The 21578-nt window shown below is 40.5% G+C and overlaps 1 protein-coding gene across 4 annotated transcripts in view; it reads right to left on the bottom strand.

The window, feature by feature from the left end:
- Nucleotides 1-21029, bottom strand: part of LOC311297699 (protein NLRC3-like) — a 61771-nt gene extending 40742 nt beyond the window's left edge. For all 4 annotated transcript variants that reach the window (XM_084420106.1, XM_084420107.1, XM_084420109.1 and 1 more), the window contains exons 1-5: nt 20838-21029; nt 20323-20419; nt 9202-10929; nt 4872-4943; nt 4238-4411 (exon numbers count right to left, since the gene is read on the bottom strand). In XM_084420106.1, the coding sequence (XP_084276232.1) occupies nt 4238-4411; nt 4872-4943; nt 9202-10929; nt 20323-20372 (2024 nt within the window). In that variant the 5' untranslated portion in view covers nt 20373-20419; nt 20838-21029. The remainder of the gene's footprint in view (nt 1-4237; nt 4412-4871; nt 4944-9201; nt 10930-20322; nt 20420-20837) is intronic.
- Between the last annotated feature and the right edge of the window lie 549 nt (nt 21030-21578).

Genomic DNA, 21578 nt, shown 5'->3' with positions numbered 1-21578 from the left:
AAATATAATCTATTATTATGAAAATACCTGGCATGGCTTGAAAAACACAGGTAACTCAAATATCAGTGCAATCATGTTTATTGTCTTCAAAACATCTGTATCTGCATGTTACAGCGCGATCTCTTGTTAGCTTTGTGTGTATCAGTCAGGTATCAGTGACGTCCTGGAATGTCACATGATCATCGCTCTTCTTCATGTTCCATATATGGACTATTATTGTGCATGTAGCGCCCTCAGGCTATTGGTATGAATTAAAAAACACAGTATTGGAATACAAAATGCTCATAAAGATTACATCGACGCATTTGGGTATAAATTCAATAAATATTATTCCTGTCTATAGAAATATGATGTAAATCTATGAGAATCTATCAATATTTCTCCAAATCTGCACAGTTTTGAGCTAAAGCCCTGAAGGACGTTGTTTTGTGTATCGCTGTCATGACGACAGCACGGAGTTTTTTATGAATGAAAGCGGCTGACGCGCATAATTCATATTAAAGGTATCGACTCATTTTTTCATTTCATAACTCCTGACACAAATTAAGACATAACTGTCACTATGAGTTTCTCAGAATACAATAGTGGTCAAATACTGAAACTTGAGTATTATATCTTTTTAACTATGTATAGTTTGTCAAGGTATAACATTAAATCTGATAGTAATTTTGAATTAAATAAATAAATAACGCTTCAGTGCGCGGGCGCACTGGCAACGGTTAACAGGTTAAGTTTTTCTTTGAGAAAAGAGCAACGGCACTTAAGTCATTCTTTAAAAAGGAAGATGTGTTCGTAGTTTTGCCGGTGTTACACCAGATTCTGTGACCGTCATAATATGTGACCGTAGTGGGCGCGGTTGTCACTGCGTGCTCCGTGATCTACGCAAACAGCGTAACTTCTGACTATAAGCCAAAGGTAAAGTATTTACGACACGTTTGTTTAGAAATGCTTTTTTTTGCCTGTCAGATATGGCAAAAGTTGAATCTATCATCTAACGTTAGCTCAGCTGTTGGGAAAACGCTCTGGTTGGTTGTAGCGCTGTCCTATTGCGTGCAGAGGGAATTTGAAAGACAGCCGTTTATCCCGCCCCTCGGATTGAGCGTGTCTATGGTGAGTTTCCAGACCAAACATCTTGATGTAGGTCTGGCTTGCCAGGCTATGAATATATAGTAGTGTAACTTTCTAGTCATCAAAGAATCCTGAAAAAAAATTTGTACACGACTGTTTTCAACATTGAAAATAATAAAAATAATAAATGTTTTTTGAGTATCAAATCATCATATTAGAATGATTTCTGAATGATTATGTGACACTGAAGACTGGAGTAATGATGCTGAAATTCAGCTTTGATCACAAATTACATAAATTACATTTTAAAATAGTTATTTTAAATTGTCATAATATTTAACAACATTACTTTTTTTTTTTATCAAATAAATGCAGCCTTGGTGAGCAGAAGAGACTTTTTTTAAAAACCTTAAAAATCTTACCGATCCAAAACTTTTGAACGGCAGTGTATGTTTTGTGATTTGGTTGTGGACAGCACTGAGCACAACGATTGACGAACCAAACGCAGTTTATTGAGAGCACAATCCAAAGTCATAGTCCATTAAAACAGGCAGAAAGTCAGAGCTCAGAAAATCAGTCCAAACAAACAAACAAATCCAGAGGGCAAGACAAGAACGAGAAAATCAGGGGGTTATTCCAGAAAGCAGGTTGTGTGACAGACCCGGGTATGTTTAAGGGTGAGTAAGCAGATAACCTCAACTTTCGGTTCCACAAACAGAGGTATCTTTCAGGGTATGCAAGTAGTGTTGAAGATTTTACATTCTCCACATATATTCAATCAAGTTCTTAACGCTGATTTGGAGGACCTTATGATAGACCTTTGCTACATTATATAGATGATTTGATGATTTGTTCATCAACACGAGAACAGTGTCACAAAGATTCTATAATAGTACTTACAAAATTAGCCCAAGGAGGTCACAAATCATCCAAAAATAAACTACAGTATTGTCAGCCCTGTGGCCAACATAACGTGGAATATTTGGGAAGATTGATTTCATACAGTACAAAAGCTATAGCTCCAGATCACTTAGAAGGAATAAGTAATGCACCATTACCACAAACAATAAAACAAGTGATGACTTTTCTAGGAATGACTGAATTCAGTGCAGATTGGATAGAAGATTATGCAATAAAAACAACTCCACTGAGGGAAATCATGAAACAAGCAGGACTACAAAATGTATGTAATCAACTAAAATGGAATACAGATGCTTTGATAGCATTTGAATCTATAAAAAGGAGTTACAAAGGGCACCTGTACTCGGAAATCCTGATTATACTAAATTTTATTTTTATGTGGCAAATAGAACTGATGGCTATGCATCAGCTGTTCTGATGCAAGAGACTTGCAGTGGCAGGGAAAAACAGCCCAATGCTACCCACTATCCTACCAACAAGGCCTTGCAGCAGTATACTATGCATATGAGAAAACATCTACAATAACTATGGAGTACCCAGTAACTATCTATGCGCACCATAAATGTGGAAATAATAGAGCAAGATAAATTTGTTTTGACAAAAGCTCGTATTCTAGCATATTCATCATTGCTTACGTACCCAGATATAACCATTAAATGATGTGATACAGTGAATCCAGCAGAGTTAATTCCTTTGGATTATGAAGGTGAGCAATTAATAGACCACACTGGGGAGACTGGTTTCGATATTGGGATGTAAATGCAAATATTAAAATACAAAAAGGAAAAGTAGAAATCCCAAAATGGTACAGTATAGACTATAGCCTAAAATATGAATGCTAAATTTAATAAGTCTACAGGAACCCCTGATCTATATAATGACTGGATAGCTCATGACATTCTAAACAGCCAGTAGGCAGTGAGGCCACCGGAAGTGTTCGAGCGGCCATCTTACAAATCCCTACCAGCAGAGGACTCCAACGGCGTTATACAGAGATTGGTAGCTCCAACCGTACTTTTAAGATGACCCGCTGTGCAGCATCCAAGTGTAAAACGACGTTCACAAAAGGATGTAGAAAAACTGCCCACAGGTTGTAATTCAATACCTATAAGTAGTAATTTATATTCAAAATTGTCGCTATTCCCGTGTTGTTTTCTCCGTGGCAAGAGTAATGCTTCTTCAAAACAAAACAAAAAACCCACCAACAATAAAACAGTCAACAGTAGCCTTTAAGAAACCTCAGGGCAGCAATAATCACAATTAAGTGTCCAATAGCGACACCATTTGACAGCTTCAAAAGAGCTTTGTGCAGAGTCCGTTTACCGTTACATTAACCCATACAATTTGTATTATGCATTTCCTGAACATGTCCTTGCTAACTAATCAAACCCTTTATTTGAACAAACTATCGCAGATTAAAAAATGAAAGAAAAACATCAATTGACACAATAGTAAAAGTTCGGAAGACCGATTGTGTTTTATAGATATAACTATCGTGTCAATTGATGTTTTTCTTAAATTTTTTAATCTGCAATATTTAAGTGAAATATATTTCAGCCTTTTTTTTAGAAGAATCTGTCTAATATTTATTAATCATGTTAAAAACATATTTGGTTCAAAGAGTATTTGATTTGTTCAAACTCACTTGAGAAAAAGTAAATTAATTACTTAAGTTGAAGTAATTTTTTTACTGTGATACAACATTTTTTTCAGTGATTATATAAAAGCTGATATAACAAATTAAAACTGTATATCACATACAAATATAGAAAAATTGTAACAGAAGAGGTTAATGTAATGAACAATAAAGACAAGAGTCATAAAACTCTTTCAACTCAAGTCTACCTCACAATCGTTCTGAAAAATCCTCTTAAATGTGTGTGTGCGGCTGTGAGAAGAAGAGAGGGAGTGTGTGTGGCAGAGCAAGACCAGAGAGGGAGAGAGAGAGGGATGAGCAACACCCTCCAACTCTTGCACCATGGACACAAACACTTGCAACCCATGAACGCCTCTCTAAACTACTGCGTGGTTTTACAGTTTGAAGCGTCTGTCATAGAAAAACACCATGTGCTGTCATGAATAAGAGAAATGTCTTCTCATAGGATAAGAACACACAATCTCATTAATAATACAGACACCGACGTGTCATCGATGTACTATAGTGTTTCTCCATGTCATAATCTGTGACATTGACATGATGTAGACTTTAAACCTGGAACAAAATCTCTACAGTATCCAGTTTTCTTACCACAGTTTCTCCAGTTTACAGTGAGGATTCTCCAGTATAACAGAGAACAGCTTCACTCCTGAGTCTCCTAGATTATTCTCAGACAGATCCAGTTCTCTCAGGTGTGAGGGGTTTGATCTCAGAGCTGAAGCCAGAGCAGCACAACCTTCATCTGTGACACCAGAATCAAACAACCTGTAGAGAACAATGACACACATTAAGCCTATATCCAATGTTTTTCTTAATGGTGTTTATAATTTGTGCAATATCTCTTTTTTAAACTATGAAATCAATATATCAGGAGATTGTCTGTACATGAGGGAGAAAGATTATATAAAACTGATAAAATGGAATACATATTTTCTTCCCCCTGAATATAAATGTATTAACATTTAAATTAAATTAAATTAATATAAAAAAGTCTTAATCTAAATGTTTATATACATACATTATAAATGCATATATTTGAAAATAAATGTCTCACACAAATATCATAAAAAAACAGATAAGTAGATCACAAATCAGGTCAGATAGGTGGAGGGTTTAAAAGCTGAAGTGTGACACTCATATTTTTTGTTAAACCATTCATTTATAATGTTTAAGTAAGAAATGTTATAATTTTTTAACAGTGATGCTTGTTCTCAGTGTTACTTACCAAGCTGATCTAGTTGCTGTAACCACAGGCATCAGCTTCTGAAGAACTTCATCTGCTGTGTTTTGTGTGACACTAATTGAAAATAAAAAATAAATAAGTTAACTATTAATGCTAACAAAAATAATTTTATCATTCCTCTTTTTTCAATCATTTTCTACTATCATTCCTTGTTGTTAATACTGCTAAATATAACTTACTCAACATCACACATTAACCTGACATCGCTATCTTCAATCTAAATCATTATTTTTAGCACAACACACTAGTAATTCGGTTAGCCTGTTAGCGTGCCATCCGTGCACTCTTTATATATTTATTTATTTTCCTTGCTTGCGCCTTTTACAAGTCCATCAAACAACTTAGGTGAGTAGGATCGATCAACAAACACATTGAGTCATGTCGATCAACAAACACATTGAGTCATGTCATCTTCTCCTGTGACCTCCTGTGATTGCGACAAACTTTGAACTCTCTCTTTTCCAGCACTTTAGACACAGTTGCTCCGTTGCGCTTAAAGAAGATTAAAGAAAACAGTCCAACGCCGTGGTACAACGAGCACACTCAGGCCCTTAAGAGAGCAGCCATAAAAATGGAGCGCAACTGGAAGAAAACAAAACTAGAGTTATTTAGCATTTCATGGAAAGAGAGCTCGGTTGCGTACAGAGAGGCCTTAAAAGCTGCTAGATCTGCTTTTTTTTCAACCCTTTTAGAAGAAAATAAACAAAACCCTTTGTATTTATTTGAAACAGTGGCTAAGCTAACGAAAAATAAAGCTTCAAGCTTAGAAGTTTCCAAGCAGCACAGCAGTTATGACTTTATGAACTTCTTCACTTATAAGATTGATAATATCAGTACAGATATGGTTGCGTATCGGATGATGCAATACCCAGCTCTATATTTCTTCATGCTCTGACGAAACTTATAAATTCACAAAATTAACGGAATGCATAGGTGATATAAAAAATTGGATGACTAGTAATTTCCTACTACTTAACTTTGAAAAAACAGAGATTCTAATTATTGGACAAAAAACTTCCTTACGTAATAATCTAGAATACTGTCTAACACTTGATGGCTGCTCTGTCAAGTCTTCGTCGTCGGTTAGGAATAGAGGTGTAGTGGTAAAAAAAGAGGTGGGTAAACTATAAATTCTGGTGGACCACGACGTGGTCACCCGGTAAGGTGGGCCACTCCTACCGGTTTTATGTGTATCCTGATGACATCTCTATAGGCTATCATTTGATGGTACTACTAAGGGTATCACTGGTTGTTCCCTCATCATAGGTCACACAATCACTATTCAATTCATACATTAATCTAAGTTCTTGTTAAGGAGACTCAAGAAGGAATAATATGGTTGAAATCTATAAAGTTTACTTAATGACAAAACAGAGAGAACAAAAATATTTAAGAGAGATTGAGAGGGAGGCTTATTTCCAGGGCTTCCGATGCAATCCACCTGTACATAATGATTAGGGATTTGGGATTATTTTCATAGTCGATTAATCTGTTAAATATTTCCTCGATTAATTGATTAGTTGTTTGGTCTATCAGAAAAATGTGGATCAGTGTTTCCCTATATAGGGAAAAGTCTTTAACCTGGTGCAGGCTTGATTCCCTCTGAATCTCTTGTACAGTTGGGTTTTGACATGCTCCCTACATTAAACCAACTGCCTGTAATGAATAAAAAAAAAAAACTTTTTTGCATCGTTTTAATGATTTCCTATTATGGCTGCGATCAAGTTTCATTCTCGTGCAGCTTGTTTAGTAACTTCACGAGTGTGTGTTTTCTGCTCCGTGTGTGTGTGTGTCGGCGCGCTGAGCGCTCTGCTCAATGTTCAGCTCCGTGTTTGCCCTGCGCGTTCGTTCTGCTCTGTCGTTAACGGCCCAAATGCTTGAATCATGTACCGATCGGCGATCACGCACTGGAAAAGCAAAGTCTGCTCAAATACCGTGAAATTTAGAGGTGGATAAACGCAATTTAGAGGTGGATAAACACAATTTCGAGGTGGGTAAACGCACTTTGGAGGTGGGTAAACGCTATTTCCGAATTTTGGGAGGTGCGTAAACGGCGTTTAGCCACCACTACATCCCTGGTTAGGAACCTGGGTGTGCTCTTTGATACCAATCTTTCCTTTGAAAGTCATGTGTCTAGTATCTGTAAAACCGCATTTTTCCAATTTAAAAATATATATAAATTATGTCATATGCTCTTATTGACAAACGCGGAACAATTAGTCCATGCGTTCATGACCTCAAGGCTAGATTATTGTAATGCTCTACTGGGTGGTTGCCCTGCATGCTTAATAAATTACAGCTGGTCCAAAACACAGCAGCTAGAGTTCTTACCAGAACCAGGAAGTATGACCATATTAGCCCGGTTCTGTCAACACTGCATTAGCTCCCTATTAATATTAAACATCATATAAATTTTTAAATATTGCTGATTACTTACAAAGCACTAAAGAGTTTAGCTCCGCAGTACTTGAATGAGCTCTTAACGCATTATAATCCTTCACGTCTATTGCAATATCAAAATCAGTTGGCAAGTTGATAATACCTAGAATATCAAAATCGACTGCAGGCAGTAGATCCTTTTCCTATTTAGCACCAAAACTTTGGAACAGTCTTCCTAACATTGTCCAGGAAGCAGACACACTCGGTCAGTTAAAATCTGGACACAAAACACATCTCTTTAACATAGCATTGAAGGATTACAAATTTAAGAATCTATTTCAGATATGCTTCCTTACATAAACATCACGGTGAAGAATACTGATTTTAGCATTTGAGGTTTTAATTTAGATTCCAATATAAATTGAGAAAGTTTAGCAGCTGTTATGATTATATCAAGAGATTCCTGCCAGTCCTGTTCTCTAAATGAGTCAATTGCTGAGACACTATTACCTTCACCCTTTGTCTTTATGCATTTCCTGACCATTAAGCTCAATGTACAGCTGTGCTTTTGTCTCTATGATAATGTTAATGTATGGGCGATCTAGTCAGGCTGATTGGATCACTGTTATGCTGATGAGATCAGAGCTGCGGAAATTCTGGTAACGAGCTGACGCCTATATTGTATTTGCATACTTTGTAAAGTGAAGGTTTCCACCCCCAAAAGTCACTCCTCCTAAAATGCCTATAAGAAACCATGTAAAGTTACTTTAGATTAGATTGTTGGATGACTGCAGCAACGCTCAGCGAAGTCCTCAATAAAGAATAACTTCTGCTTGAACGATATCCCAACATCTCCTAGTCTTGCTTCGTTGAAGGAATAAAGTTTCCAACAGCATACACATAACACATTATAGACTTCTATAATTTAATGTTAGGCTGCATAGATTAGGTCAGCCGGAACCGGGAACACTTCCCATAAATCCTGATGTACTTGTCACATCATAAGAAGAATGGCGTCTACGCTAATATTAGTCTCTCTGTTTATCCTAAGGTTACCGCAGTCCGCCGGATCCAGGGTATCCAGATCTGATGAAGGACCTGCGCCTGGACACGACGACAACAAAGTCCTGACGTGTCAACTAGTCTCTCCCCTGTGAAGGCATCTCTCCCCTCCTTTTACGTCCCTTGAGATAAAGCGTTGTCGGGATAATTCCGGTTTGCGTGGCTACGCGGAAGCGATACAAATTCTGTATTATAAATTTTAAGGCCAGACAAGAAGTTTGTTGAGGGTTGATTTGTAGTGAAGGTATATATGCCTACACACATATATTCAAATGCGAATCCCTATAGACTGAACTCGCAATGTGCATGCCATTGGCGTTTTCACTGGTTCGCGTTTTTGAAGTTTGCGCAGAAAGAACTTAAAGAGTTTTCTGTTAAAACGGTGTCGCGTTAGTGGCTCCTAAGTTAATAACTAATGATCGTTGCGACGGAAGTGAATCAATCTAAAACTAACTTTAGCTGGACAATAAATTTATTCTAGAACTGCTGTGAAGCCAAAACAATCTCAGTTAATTGAATTTCATATCAATGTAAAGCCGCTTTGGAACAATCTACATTGTTAAAAGCGCTATATAAATGAATATGCCTTGACTTGATGCATCCTTCAAAATAAGCTGAATTAAAGACACAAAATGAAGTCTGTCTTCAAAAGATCCTTCAAACTGAGACGGCCTTCAGAGGCGCTTGATGACATGGCAGTCGAGATATGCAGCCTTACTAGGACACAGCCACAGTTTGAGAAACACCCGCAAAATATGTACAACATCCCAGAAATCAATCTGTTCCCCGTGATTTTAAACACCTCTGATCTCTGAGTTTCTCTTTTTTCATAATGTTTTAGACTGTAATGATTGTACTCTGTGTTACTTACCGATCATTTCTGCCTCCAATTAAGCTGTACAGGTGAAACATCTGCAGTGTCTCCTCTGAGGACAACAACACAAAAACTAAAGCTGACCACTGAGACGAGGAGAGTTTCACGTCACGTAATCCTCTAGAGTTCATATGAGGCTCAACTTCGTTCAATAGTGAAAGATCACCCAGTTCATTTAGACAGTAAAACAGATTGATGTATTTATCTGGAGAGGGATTCTCACTGATCTTTTCTTTAATATAGTCAACTGTTTTCACATTGTTGTGAGAGCTGTTTGCTGTCTGTGTCTTTAGTTCTTGTAAGAGACTCTGATTAGACTTCATTGACAGACCCAGAAGGAAACGAAGGAAAAGGTCCAGATGCCCATTTTTACTGTCTAAAGCCTCATCCACAGCTCTCTGATGGACATCAGATAGGGAAACTTTGTCTCCATTAGTTGGTTTGGTAATCTGCTCAAACACATTGATGTTATTGTTGATAAAGGAGAGATGCACATATAGCGCTGCTAGATGTTCCTGAATGCTCAGATGAACAAAGCAGAAGACTTTCCCCTGATATAAGCCCAACTCCTCTCTGAAGATCTGAGTGCACAATCCTGAGTAAACTGATGTTTCTGTCTCATCAATGCCACACTCGCTCAGGTCTTCCTCATAGAAGATCAGGTTGCCTTTCACAAGCTGCTGATAAGCCAGTTTCCCCAGTTTGACAATCATGTCTTCATCTTTCACTTTCTTCTCATAGTCCTTCTCATGTTTGATGTTGGTCTGAATGAGCAGGAAGTGTGTGTACATTTGAGTGAGAGTCTTGGGAATCTCTCCTCTCTCTGCTTCACTCAACATCTTCTCTAGAACAGTGGCTGAGATCCAGCAGAACACTGGGATGTGGCACATAATAAAGAGGCTCCTGGAGGACTTCAGGTGTGAGATGATCCTGTCGGCCAGACTCTGATCACTGATTCTCTTCCTGAAGTATTCCTCCTTCTGTGAGTCACTGAAGCCTCGTACCTCTGTCACTCGATGGACACACTCAGAGGGGATGAGATCCGCTGCTGCTGGTCTGGAGGTGATCCAGATGAGAGCAGAGGGAAGCAGATTCCCCACAATGAGGTTCGTCAGAAGCTCGTCCACTGAGGCTGATTCAGTCACATCACACAACCTCACATCTCTCTGAAAATCCAGAGATAGACGACACTCATCCAGACCATCAAAGATGAACAACACTTTATACTCATCAATGGATATGTCCATTTCTTTTGTTTCAGGGAAAAAGAGATGAAGAAGATCTGAAAGACTGAGTATTTTGTCCTTCATCAAGTTGAGCTCTCTGAAAGCAAGTGGAAATATGAGCTGGACGTCCTGATTCTCTTTCCCTTCAGCCCAGTCCAGGATGAACTTCAGCACAGAGACTGTTTTTCCAATGCCAGCAACTCCCTTTGTCAGCACAGTTCTGATGGGTTTGTCTTGTCCAGGTAAAGGTCTAAAGATGTCACTGCATTTGATCGGTGTGTCCGCTGTTTCTGCTCTCCTGGACTGTGTCTCAATCTGTCTCACCTCATGCTCATTATTGATCTCTCCACTTCCACTCTCTGTGATGTAGAGCTCTGTGTAGATCTCATTCAGGAGTGTTGGGTTTCCCTGCTTTGATATTCCCTCATACAAACACTCAGACTTCTGTCTCAGATTTGATCTCAATGTGTTGAGGACTTCAGCAGGTTTAGAGTCATGGCTGTAAGATTAAAATACCACATTATTACACAAGTCAGAGAGGCAAATAGCAATGAATTACAAAATGGATTATTTGTTTGCTGTATTATGGGACACAGAACATCATTAGGTTTCTGAAATGTTTAAACTATTAATCATGTGTTTGAGTGATGTGTGATGTGAATTGCAGCACCTAAAATAAAAAGTTAACATTAAAGTCTTGTGGTTGAATCACAGGCTTGAACAGTTTTGTTTTTAACTGGTCTGGATAGAAGATTTGACCTTAAATCAGAATGAAGAGGGTAAAGAATCAGACACACTGATATTGATGTAATTGTGTCATTTACTGAGTAACAGACCAACAGCTTTTACAGTGTGTGAATGTTATTAACAATACATAGAGCTTTACACAAGAGCACAATGATAATCATTATTGACTGAAACTTATAGGATTTGAACTTAGAATTAGACTGCTGTATATTTATTAATAATAATTTAATAAAAATCAAATAAGTATAACTTTTGATACCTGAGATCAGGACGTTTTTTCTCCACTCTTAAATGCTTGTGGCAGACCCATAGAGCAGTTACTCTTCATAAGCCGCTTTCCGACCAAGTAGTTCTAGGAACTTAGTTCTAGGAACTGTTCACTTCTAAACAGTTCTAAGAACTACTCTCCCCTAAACTCGGTTTTGCTGTTTGCGTTCGCACTGGCCAAGTGGCCATAGGAACTGGTAGGAGGGGTAAGGGAGTGACGCAGGCATGGTGACTTTTATTTTGACGGCGCGACGGACCTTTATTTTGGCGGCGCTGAGAACGCCAGAGCAAACAATGCTCGCATTCTCTGTGTTTATTAGTTAGCGATCTGTCTAACAGTACTGTTTAATATGTTATTAGATAGAACTGTCACCGTGAGTGACCATGCCCCAGTTTCCTTCAACCTGAGGAATAAATCAATTACTCCACCATCTAGGAACTGGAGATTCAATACGGCATTGCTTAAAGACCCTGATTTTATCAGCTATTTCAAAAGAGAATGGTCCAACTATTTAGAAGACAATGATACACCAGGAGTCTCAGCAGGCATCCTATGGGAAGCAGGGAAGGCAGTGATGAGAGGAAAAATAATTTCTTTTGCATCATATAAAAAAAAGAAGGAAAATGCAAATATGTCAGAATTAGAATTAAGAATTAAAGCATTAGAGGACATCTACAATACATCACCGGAAGAACAGACGCTTAAGCAAATAAGGAAAACTAAACTTGAATTAAATGAAATAATTAATAAGAAAACACAGTTTATGGTACAACGATTACGCTTGGAGCAGTTCGAACATAGCAACAAATCTGGAATTTTTTTAGCTAACCAATTAAAAACTAACAAAGAAAAATCAACAATTAATTCAGTTAAAGATTCAGTAGGTAATATCATACACGAGCCCAATGCAATAAATGATACTTTTAGAAATTTCTATAGAACCCTATATTCATCCCAACTAGATCCATTAGATAGCGACATCCAGAAATTCTTGAATAACATAAACCTTCCAAAATTAAATGAAGAACAAGTCATGGCCTTAGATTCTCCCCTTACAGTGGAAGAGCTACATGAAGCCCTTAAACATATGTCCTGCAATAAAGCTCCCGGACCAGATGGCTTCCCAATAGAATTTTATAAAGAATTTTGGACAACACTGGCACCAACTTTTTTTAAAATGGTTACACAAATTAAAGAAGAAAACTATTTAACATCAACCATGAACTCTGCAAACATTATCGTACTGTTAAAAACAGGCAAAGACCCCACATTACCATCTAGTTATCGCCCCATATCATTGATAAATGCTGACCTTAAAATAATCTGCAAAACCTTAGCAGGAAGGTTAGAGAAAATAACTCCTCTTATAATTCACCCTGACCAAACAGGTTTTATAAAAGGCAGACATTCCTCTACCAATATGAGTAGATTTATCAATTTAATAGATTATTCTAACATTAATCATTTAGAAACAATTATAGTATCTCTGGATGCGGAAAAAGCCTTTGACAGAGTTAATTGGAAATTTCTACTAGCTACTTTAAGTAAATTCGGCTTTGGACCAACCTTTATTAACTGGATTAAGATCTTATATAAATCCCCTACTGCAAGAGTTAGGACAAATGATCAAACCTCTTCTAGCTTCAATCTGCAGAGAGGCACTAGGCAGGGATGTCCTCTTTCCCCATCGCTTTTTGCCATCTTTATAGAACCTTTAGCAATGGCAATCAGGCAAAATCAGAATATTAAAGGTGTTTGGTCCTTAAAGAATGAACATAAGATAAGCCTATATGCCGACGACGTTTTATTATTTCTTCAGAACTCACGTACATCTTTCTCTGAAACAATGTCATTAATCAATAAGTTCTCATCTCTGTCTGACTACTCTATTAACTGGTCAAAGAGTACAGTCCTACCCATCAACTGTAGGTTTCAAGGGCCATCCAGTATAGCATTACAGTCAGGTAATATAAGATATCTTGGCATAAACATCTCTTCCAGATTGTCAGATTTATTGAAGTTAAATCACACTCAACTACTGAAGACCATAGAGGACGATCTTGCTTGGTGGAAATCTTTATCCATATCACTCATGGGTAGAGTTGCCACCATAAAAATGACGATCTTGCCTAAAATCAATTACTTGTTCTCTATGGTTCCTACGAAACCTCCCTATACGTGGTTTAGATCACTAGAATCACACATATCCCAATTTCTCTGGAAGAATAAACCCTCTCGAATCAGCCTGAAAACTCTACAGAAAACTAAAGACAGGGGTGGACTAGACTTACCTAATTTCCATCATTACTTCTTAGCAAATAAGTTACAGTATATATCTAAATGGCTCAAACCTAGTGCATTAGATGAAACATGGATGGATATAGAGCAAGCACTATGCGACAACCTGGAAATTTCTAACCTGCCGTATTTTAGCTTAAATATTAAGTCTCATAAGTGCTTTAAGAGCATTAACATCAGCACTTGTTTGACAGCCTGGTGGGAATTTCTTAAAAAAACAGACTCTTCAATGATCCCATGTAGGCTCACCCCTATATGGAATAATCCTGATATTATATTAAACAAAAATATGATTAATTTTATCCAATGGAAAAACAAAGGAATTAAACACTTAGAGCATTTAATCCATAACAGTAACTTTTTACCTTTTCAAACACTCACCTCACAGTACGGGATAAGTAATAACAGATATCTAGAATATCAACAACTCAAATCAGTAATAAGTAAAAAATCCCCCCTTAAGCAAATAAACCTGGAACTCCCACCAAGTTTTACAGAATTCAGGAGCCATGGCACTCCAAAGCTGCTATCGAAAATATATAGATTCATTTCCAAAATAGATGATACAATTTCATTACCAATTGTAAAATGGGAGTTAGATCTATCACTGAATCCCACCAATCAGTTCTGGTCAGAAATAATACTAAATAACTTTAATATGACTGACAACTTAAATCTACAACTTATACAATACAAAATCCTCCATAGAACTTATTACACAGGACAAAGGATGTTCAAGATGGGTTTTAATCAATCAAACATTTGCACGCAGTGCACAAGTAACACAGCAGACGATTACATACATGCCTTGTGGCTCTGCACACCAGTCCAAAGATTCTGGACTAAGGTTTGCGAGGACCTATCAATATGGCTTAAGTGTAATATACCTGCTTGCCCAAAATTATGTATATTAGGTGACCTAAATGATATTAATATGGAGATCGACAAAGCACACATGGTCCTCACCACACTAACTGTCGCAAAGAAAACTATCCTTTTGAATTGGAAAACTAAAAATAATCTTAGCATTAATCAGTATAGAAATCTCCTGTCGGATCATATCAGTATGGAGTCCATGTTTGCCTTTAACAAACTTCAATCAGCTGACTTCAATCCTCTCTGGGCCCCGCTGATTAGTTACGTCACTTAGTGGGAGGGAAGGGATATGTGTTCTGCGCTACTGGGGGCTATGGGGGTCTGCTGTATGATCAACGCAAGCCCGTGACCAGTCTGTGCCTCTGCCCAGCAGTCTGCAGTTAGCATAAGTCCGTGACCAGTCTGTGCCCCTGCCCAGCAGTCTACAGTTAGCACAAGCCCGTTACCAGTCTGTGTCCCAGCTTAGCGGCCTGCAGTCAGCCTAATCTCGTCACCAGTCTGTGTCCCAGCCCAGCAGCCTGCAGTCAGCACAAGCCCATTACCAGTCTGTATCCCAGCTCAGCGGGCTGCAGTCAGCACAAACTAGCTCTCAGTCTGTGACCCAGCTCAGCGGCCTGCAGTCAGCACAATTCCGTTACCAGTCTGTGTCCCAGCTCAGCGGCATGCAGTCAGCCTAATCTCGTTACCAGTCTGTATCCCAGCCCAGCAGTCTGCAGTCAGCACAAGCCCGTTACCAGTCTGTGTCCCAGCTCAGTGGCCTGCAGTCAGCACAAACCAGCTCTCAGTCTATGTCCCAGCCCAGCGGCCTGCAGTCAGCACAATCCCGTTACCAGTCTGTGTCCCCGCTTAGCGGCCTGCAGTCAGCCTAACCCCGTTACCAATCTGTGTCACAGCCCAGCAGTCTGCAGTCAGCACAAGCCCGTTACCAGTCTGTGGACCAGCCCAGTGATCTGCAGTCAGCACAAACCAGCTCTCAGTCTGTGTTCCAAATCAGCGGCCTGCAGTCAGCTAAATCCTATTACCAGTCTGTGTTCCGATTCAACAGTCTGCAGTCAGCACAAGCCCTTTACCAGTCTGTAGACCAGCTTACTGGCCTGCAGTCAGCGCGAACCAGTTCTCAGTCTGTGTCCCAGATCAGTGTCTTGCAGTCAGCACAATCCCGTTACCAGTCTGTGGACCAGTCTGGCATCCAACAACCCGCTCAAGCCAGTTCACAGTCTGTGGATCAGTCTGGCATTCAACAACCCACCCAAGCCAGCTCACAGTCTGTGGACCAGTCTGTCATCCAACAACTCACCCAAGCCAGTTCACAGTCTGTGGACAAGTCTGGCATCCAACAACCAGCCTAAGCCAGCTCACAGTCTGGCATCCAACAACCCACCCAAGCCAGCCCACAGTTTGTGGACAAGTCTGGCATCCAACAACCAGCCCAAGCCAGCTCACAGTCTGGCATCCAACAACTCACCCAAGCCAGCTCACAGTCTGTGGACCAGTCTGGCATCCAACAACCAGCCCAAGCCAGCTCACAATCTGTGGACTAGTCTGGCATCCAACAACCAGCCCAAGCCAGCTCACAGTCTGTGGACCAGTCTGGCATCCAACAACCAGCCCAAGCCAGCTCACAATCTTTGGACCAGTCTGGCATCCAACAACCAGCCCAAGTCAGCTCACAGTTTGTTGAACTGTCAGGTAGCCTGTTGTCAGCCCAAGCCAGCTCACAGTCTGTGGACCAGTCTGGCATCCAACAACCAGCCTAAGTCAGCTCACAATCTGTGGACCAATCTGGCATCCAACAACCAGCCCAAGCCAGCTCATAATCTGTGGACCAGTCTGGCATCCAACAACCAGCCCAAGTCAGCTCACAATCTGTGGACCAGTCTGGCATCCAATAACCAGTCCGGCATCCAATAACCAGTCCAAGTTAGCTCATAATCTGTGGACCAGTCTGGCATCTAACAACCAGCCCAAGCCAGCTCACAATCTGTGGACCAGTCTGGCATCCAACAACCAGCCCAAGCCAGCTCACAGTCTGTGGACCAGTCTGGCATCCAACAACCAGCCCAAGCCAGTTCACAGTCTGTGGACCAGCCCAGTGGTCTGCTGCCAGCACAATCCCGTTACCAGTCTGTGTCCTGGCTAAGCAGTCTGCAATTAGCATAAGCCTGCTACCAGTCTGTGGACCAGCCCACTGGCCTGCAGCCAGCGCAAACCAGCTCTCAGTCTGTGTCCCAGCCCAGCAGTCTGCAGTTAGCACAAGCCCGATACCAGTCTGTGGACCAGTCTGGTATCCAACAACCAGCTCAAGCCAGCTCACAGTCTGTGGATTAATCTGGCATCCAACAACCCGCCTAAGCTAACTCACGGTCTGTGGACCATTCCAGTGGCCTGCTTTTAGCACAAGCCTGTTACCAGTCTGTGGTTCAGCCCACTGGCTTGCAGTTAGCGCAAACTAGCTCTCAGTCTGTGTCCCAGATCAGCAGCCTGTAGTCAGCACAATTCCGTTACCAGTCTGTGTCCCAGCCCAGTAGTCTGCAGGCAGCACAAGCCTGTTACCAGTCTGTGTCCCTGCCCAGCAGTCTGCAGTCAGCACAAGCCCGTTACCAGTCTGTGGACTAGCCTAGCACTCTGCAGTCAGCACAAACCCGTTACCAGCTTGTGTCCCGGCCCATCAGTCTGCAGTCAACATAAGCCTGTTATCAGTCTGTGGACCAGTTCAGTGGCCTGTAGTCAGCATAAGCCCGTTACCAGTCTGTGGACCAGCCCAGCAGTCTGCAGTCAGCACAAGCCCGTTACCAGTCTGTGTCCCAGCCCAGCAGTCTGCAGTCAGCACAATCCGGTTACCAGTTTGTGTCCCAGCCCATCAGTCTGCAGTCAACACAAGCCCGTTATCAGTCTGTGGACCAGTTCAGTGGCTTGTAGTCAGCACAAGCCCATTACCAGTCTGTGGACCAGTCCGGCAGTCTGCAGTCAGCACAATCCAGTTACCAGTCTATGTTCCGGCCCAGCAGTCTGCAGGCAGCATAAGCCCGTTACCAGTCTGTGGACCAGCCCAGCAGTCTGCAGTCAGCACAATCCAGTTACCAGTCTGTGTTCCGGCCCAGCAGTCTGCAGGCAGCATAAGTCCGTTACCAGTCTGTGGACCAGATCAGTGGCCTGCAGTCAGCACAAGCCCGTTACCAGTCTGTGGACCAGCCCAGTGGCCTGCAGTCAGTTTAAACCAGCTCTCAGTCTGTGTCCCAGCCCAGTAGTCTGCAGTCAGCACAATCCTGTTACCAGTCTGTGGACCAGCCCAGTGGCCTGCAGTCAGCACAAGCCCGTTACCAGTCTGTGTCCCGGTCCATCAGTCTGCAGTCAGCACAATCCAGTTACCAGTCTGTGTTCCGACCCAGCAGTCTGTAGTCAGTACAACCCTGTTACCAGTCTGTGGACCAGCCCAGTGGCCTGCAGTCAGCACAAGCCTGTTACCAGTCTGCGTCCCGGCAGTCTCGATTCCAGGTCTTTCCTAAGCCAGAGCAGTCAAGTTATAGGTCTCTCTCCAGTCTTGGTCCCGAATCTTTGGAGCAACCCACTAAAATACCACTTCAAGACTCAGATTCATTCTGTCCGCTGGATTCACTCTGTATCAGGACCACTGAAGGACAATGTAAAAGAAGAAAAATTAGTTCAGCATCGAGGGAAAAGAAGAAAAAGAAGTGTTTTACTCTGTATGTGGTGCTCTAATCCCCCATGCCTTTATAAGGATCCAGGATCTTACTAAAAAATATGGTGAAAGATTATGGTAGGACAACAGTTTAATGCACTGACTATAAATGTAATTCGAAGGTAATATATTGTGTATGTACTTAAAAAATATATTGCCAGTATAAAAAATAAATAAAAATAAAATAAAGTTGTCCTCCGAAGAGGAGGGGGTGGAGGTGAGCAAAAAAAAAAAAAAAAAAAAAATATAGACCTGTAATAGAAAGTAGACAATATATGAAAAAAAGGTTATTAGCCTATGTGGTTGATGTCCAGTGTTGCTAGCTGGGCAGATAAACATAATCATGTTTGGCTTGGTCCCCTCAAAGTTGCGTTGGATTTTCTCTTCAGCATAAAGGTTTAGAGACCCATCTATCACTGTTTTCCATGTTTGTATAGTTAGTTTATGGAGTAAATATATAGGCTATAATCTGTGTGTTTACATTCTAGCTGATTTAAAAATGGCGGGTGCTGGTCTTCCGTGTGCGTTCGGTCAATCAGCGTACACTAACGTCACGGATAGTTCCTATAGTGCTGGTTTAGACCCTACTCTGAAGTAGGACCTAAATTAGTTCCTACAAATGGAGTTCCTAGAACTAAAATCGTTCCTAGTTCCTGCGGTGCGAACACGCCGACATCCGGGTACTTTAGCCAAAAGTTCTAGGAACTGTGAAAAGGTTCCTCCGGTCGGAAAGCGGCTATAGACACACAGCTGGACTCTGGGTTTGATCTCTTCTGCTGGACTGAACTGGTTTTCAAACTAAGTAAAATAAAAAGTTATTGCACTAGTTGTGCACTTTTACTGGAACCTTCTGTCTTAAGAAAGACCAGGGAGTGTTGTAACACTTTTGCTTTAGCGTCTGTAACTCAGTGTGTATTTTGCACTGTCTCAAACTTGTGAAAACAAAAAATGTTGCAAATGTTAAGTATGCAAATGTTAAGTATGATTCAAAAAATTTAACAAAGTAATATTAGGAATTAGGAATTCAAAAACAAATTGAAATCAACTATAGAATCAAAGAATGATTAAACTCAGGTGAACAACCACGATCACATGACCTTTTTTCAACGCCACAATGGAGGACGAAGACTCAACCGACTAAAGAGACCAATGTTTTGCTGACCTTTAAAGATAAACCACCTTACTGTACTCTAGTAACGGTGCTCTTGCTGTGAAACATCACTGTTCTGACCAGACACTGTGAAGCTTTCAACAAATCTGAACCAGCGGTTAGAAAAATCCACTATTTTACACCTACTCCATTATATAAAGGGTGTGCGATATCATGATTTTTGATCGTGGATGAGGTAGAGTTACACTCACAGACTGAGTGATTACTGGCCTAAGTTATCTTTCAACTCTTATTGCGCTAAAACTGTCAAATACACACAAGGTTTACTAATGCTGTTCCAAACCTGTATTAATTTCTTTCTTGTGCTGAACACAAGAAGATATTTTGAAGAATGTGGGAATCCAGACAGTTGATCTACCCCATTGACTTCCACAGTAGGAAACAATGAACTATGGAAGTCACTGGGGATCAACGACTGTTCGGATACCCACATCCTTCAAAATAACTTTTATTTACAACAGAAAAAAGACATTTAATCAGGTTTAAAACAACTTTGAGAGTAAACGATGACAATTTAAATTTTGGGGGGAAAATATCCCTTAAATGTTAATAAAACAACAAAACACAAAGAAAAAATCTTTCACTGCTCTTGACTGAGAATTTAATTTGTAGCTTTAAGAATCAGTGTATAATTTTTACCGTGAAGTCTATGTAGTGTTTTATTTTTATACAGTGTTCGCGAATTATCCATTCATTGCGTGTGTCACATGACAAATGAATCAAAGACTCGGAAGGTAAATTAAATATTTATGTTCCCTGTAAATTATCTTCGGTCACAAAACTGATCATGTTCTGTGATGTAACAATATTTAACAGTGTTTGTTGAAAGTACCTGCATCCTGGAGAAAAATCTCCATCTCTGGATCCTTGTGAATCAGCCATGATGAAGATACAGGAGAATCTGATGAGTTTGATCTCCTCCACTGACTCTGAATGAAGAAACATTCACACACTAAATTAAATGATTAAATTAAACAAACTTCATAATTTAGCGGAACATATCTGGAGTGTGTGAGAAAAAGGATCATGTGACTGCGTAAACTCCAGCTCATTGGGCCTGTTCTCTCACACTCTCTCTCTCTCTCTCTCTCTCTCTCTCTCACACACACACACACACACACACACACACAAGTCGACCGATTTACAATTTTATGAAAAATAACTGACACAAACAAACGCTGATTGAACATGTTTAGTCCGTGAAAAAGTAAACAAATCTCGACCCACGTAAACACAAAATACATTTTAAAGTGAAAGAAACCCTTTATTAAAGATTTAATATCAAACAATCACTTATGTCCTCCAGAGATTCATATTAATATGAGGAAGTCACACATGAACACTCACCTTGATCAAACTTTTACAAGATACAGGATCTGAAATCCTCCAGCTTTAACATCATAAATATACACGGAAATTCCTTCTTAAACGCTGATAAACACTTTGATGCTCTGATTTTTTTTTTCCCGTATTGTATTCGTATTGTTCCTGCTCAAATGGCATAACAGGAGTTATGGATCATGTTAACTGGGGATGCGTGGCATGCGCGTGCACGCAGATAGCTTTACCTGGATATCCAGCAGATGTTCGACGGCGACCGATTCGTCACAGCGAGTTTTTCACTGAGCAGATTTAAAAGCTTTTCACGTTATTGGTAAATGTTTGTATCATACTAGGACACTGTTTCAGACGCATTTAAGGGAAGTTTTGAACTCTCAAAACAGACGTCACATCCCGAACCTCACAGCAATTGGCTGCCGATCGCGTTTTTCGCTTGATATTTGCATAAAGTCGAGAACTGCCCAACCTTTTGACGCTCTCGGTCGCTTTCAACGCTTTCTCCGGTCCGCTGTCAATCCCAAAATGCACTGCGCGAGCGTGAAGCTCGACTTCCATAGGAATGAATTGAAAACGCTCTCCTCCGCTCCGCTCGCACCGCGCCAGTGGACACGCACCGTCACGCCGGTTTCACACTGCATGCATTAGCAGAGCATAAGCAGCGCAGGAGCAGTGCATGGTGAGCAGGAGCAGGACACGCGCGTTTTGCTTTCACACTGGCAGCATTTGTCACGCGCGCCTGAACTGCGG

Source organism: Rutilus rutilus (genome assembly GCF_951802725.1).
Source record: "Rutilus rutilus genome assembly, chromosome: 9".
Classification (NCBI taxonomy): domain Eukaryota; kingdom Metazoa; phylum Chordata; class Actinopteri; order Cypriniformes; family Leuciscidae; genus Rutilus; species Rutilus rutilus.
Note: the sequence above shows the minus strand (reverse complement) of the source record. Positions and strands in the feature narration are given on the sequence as shown.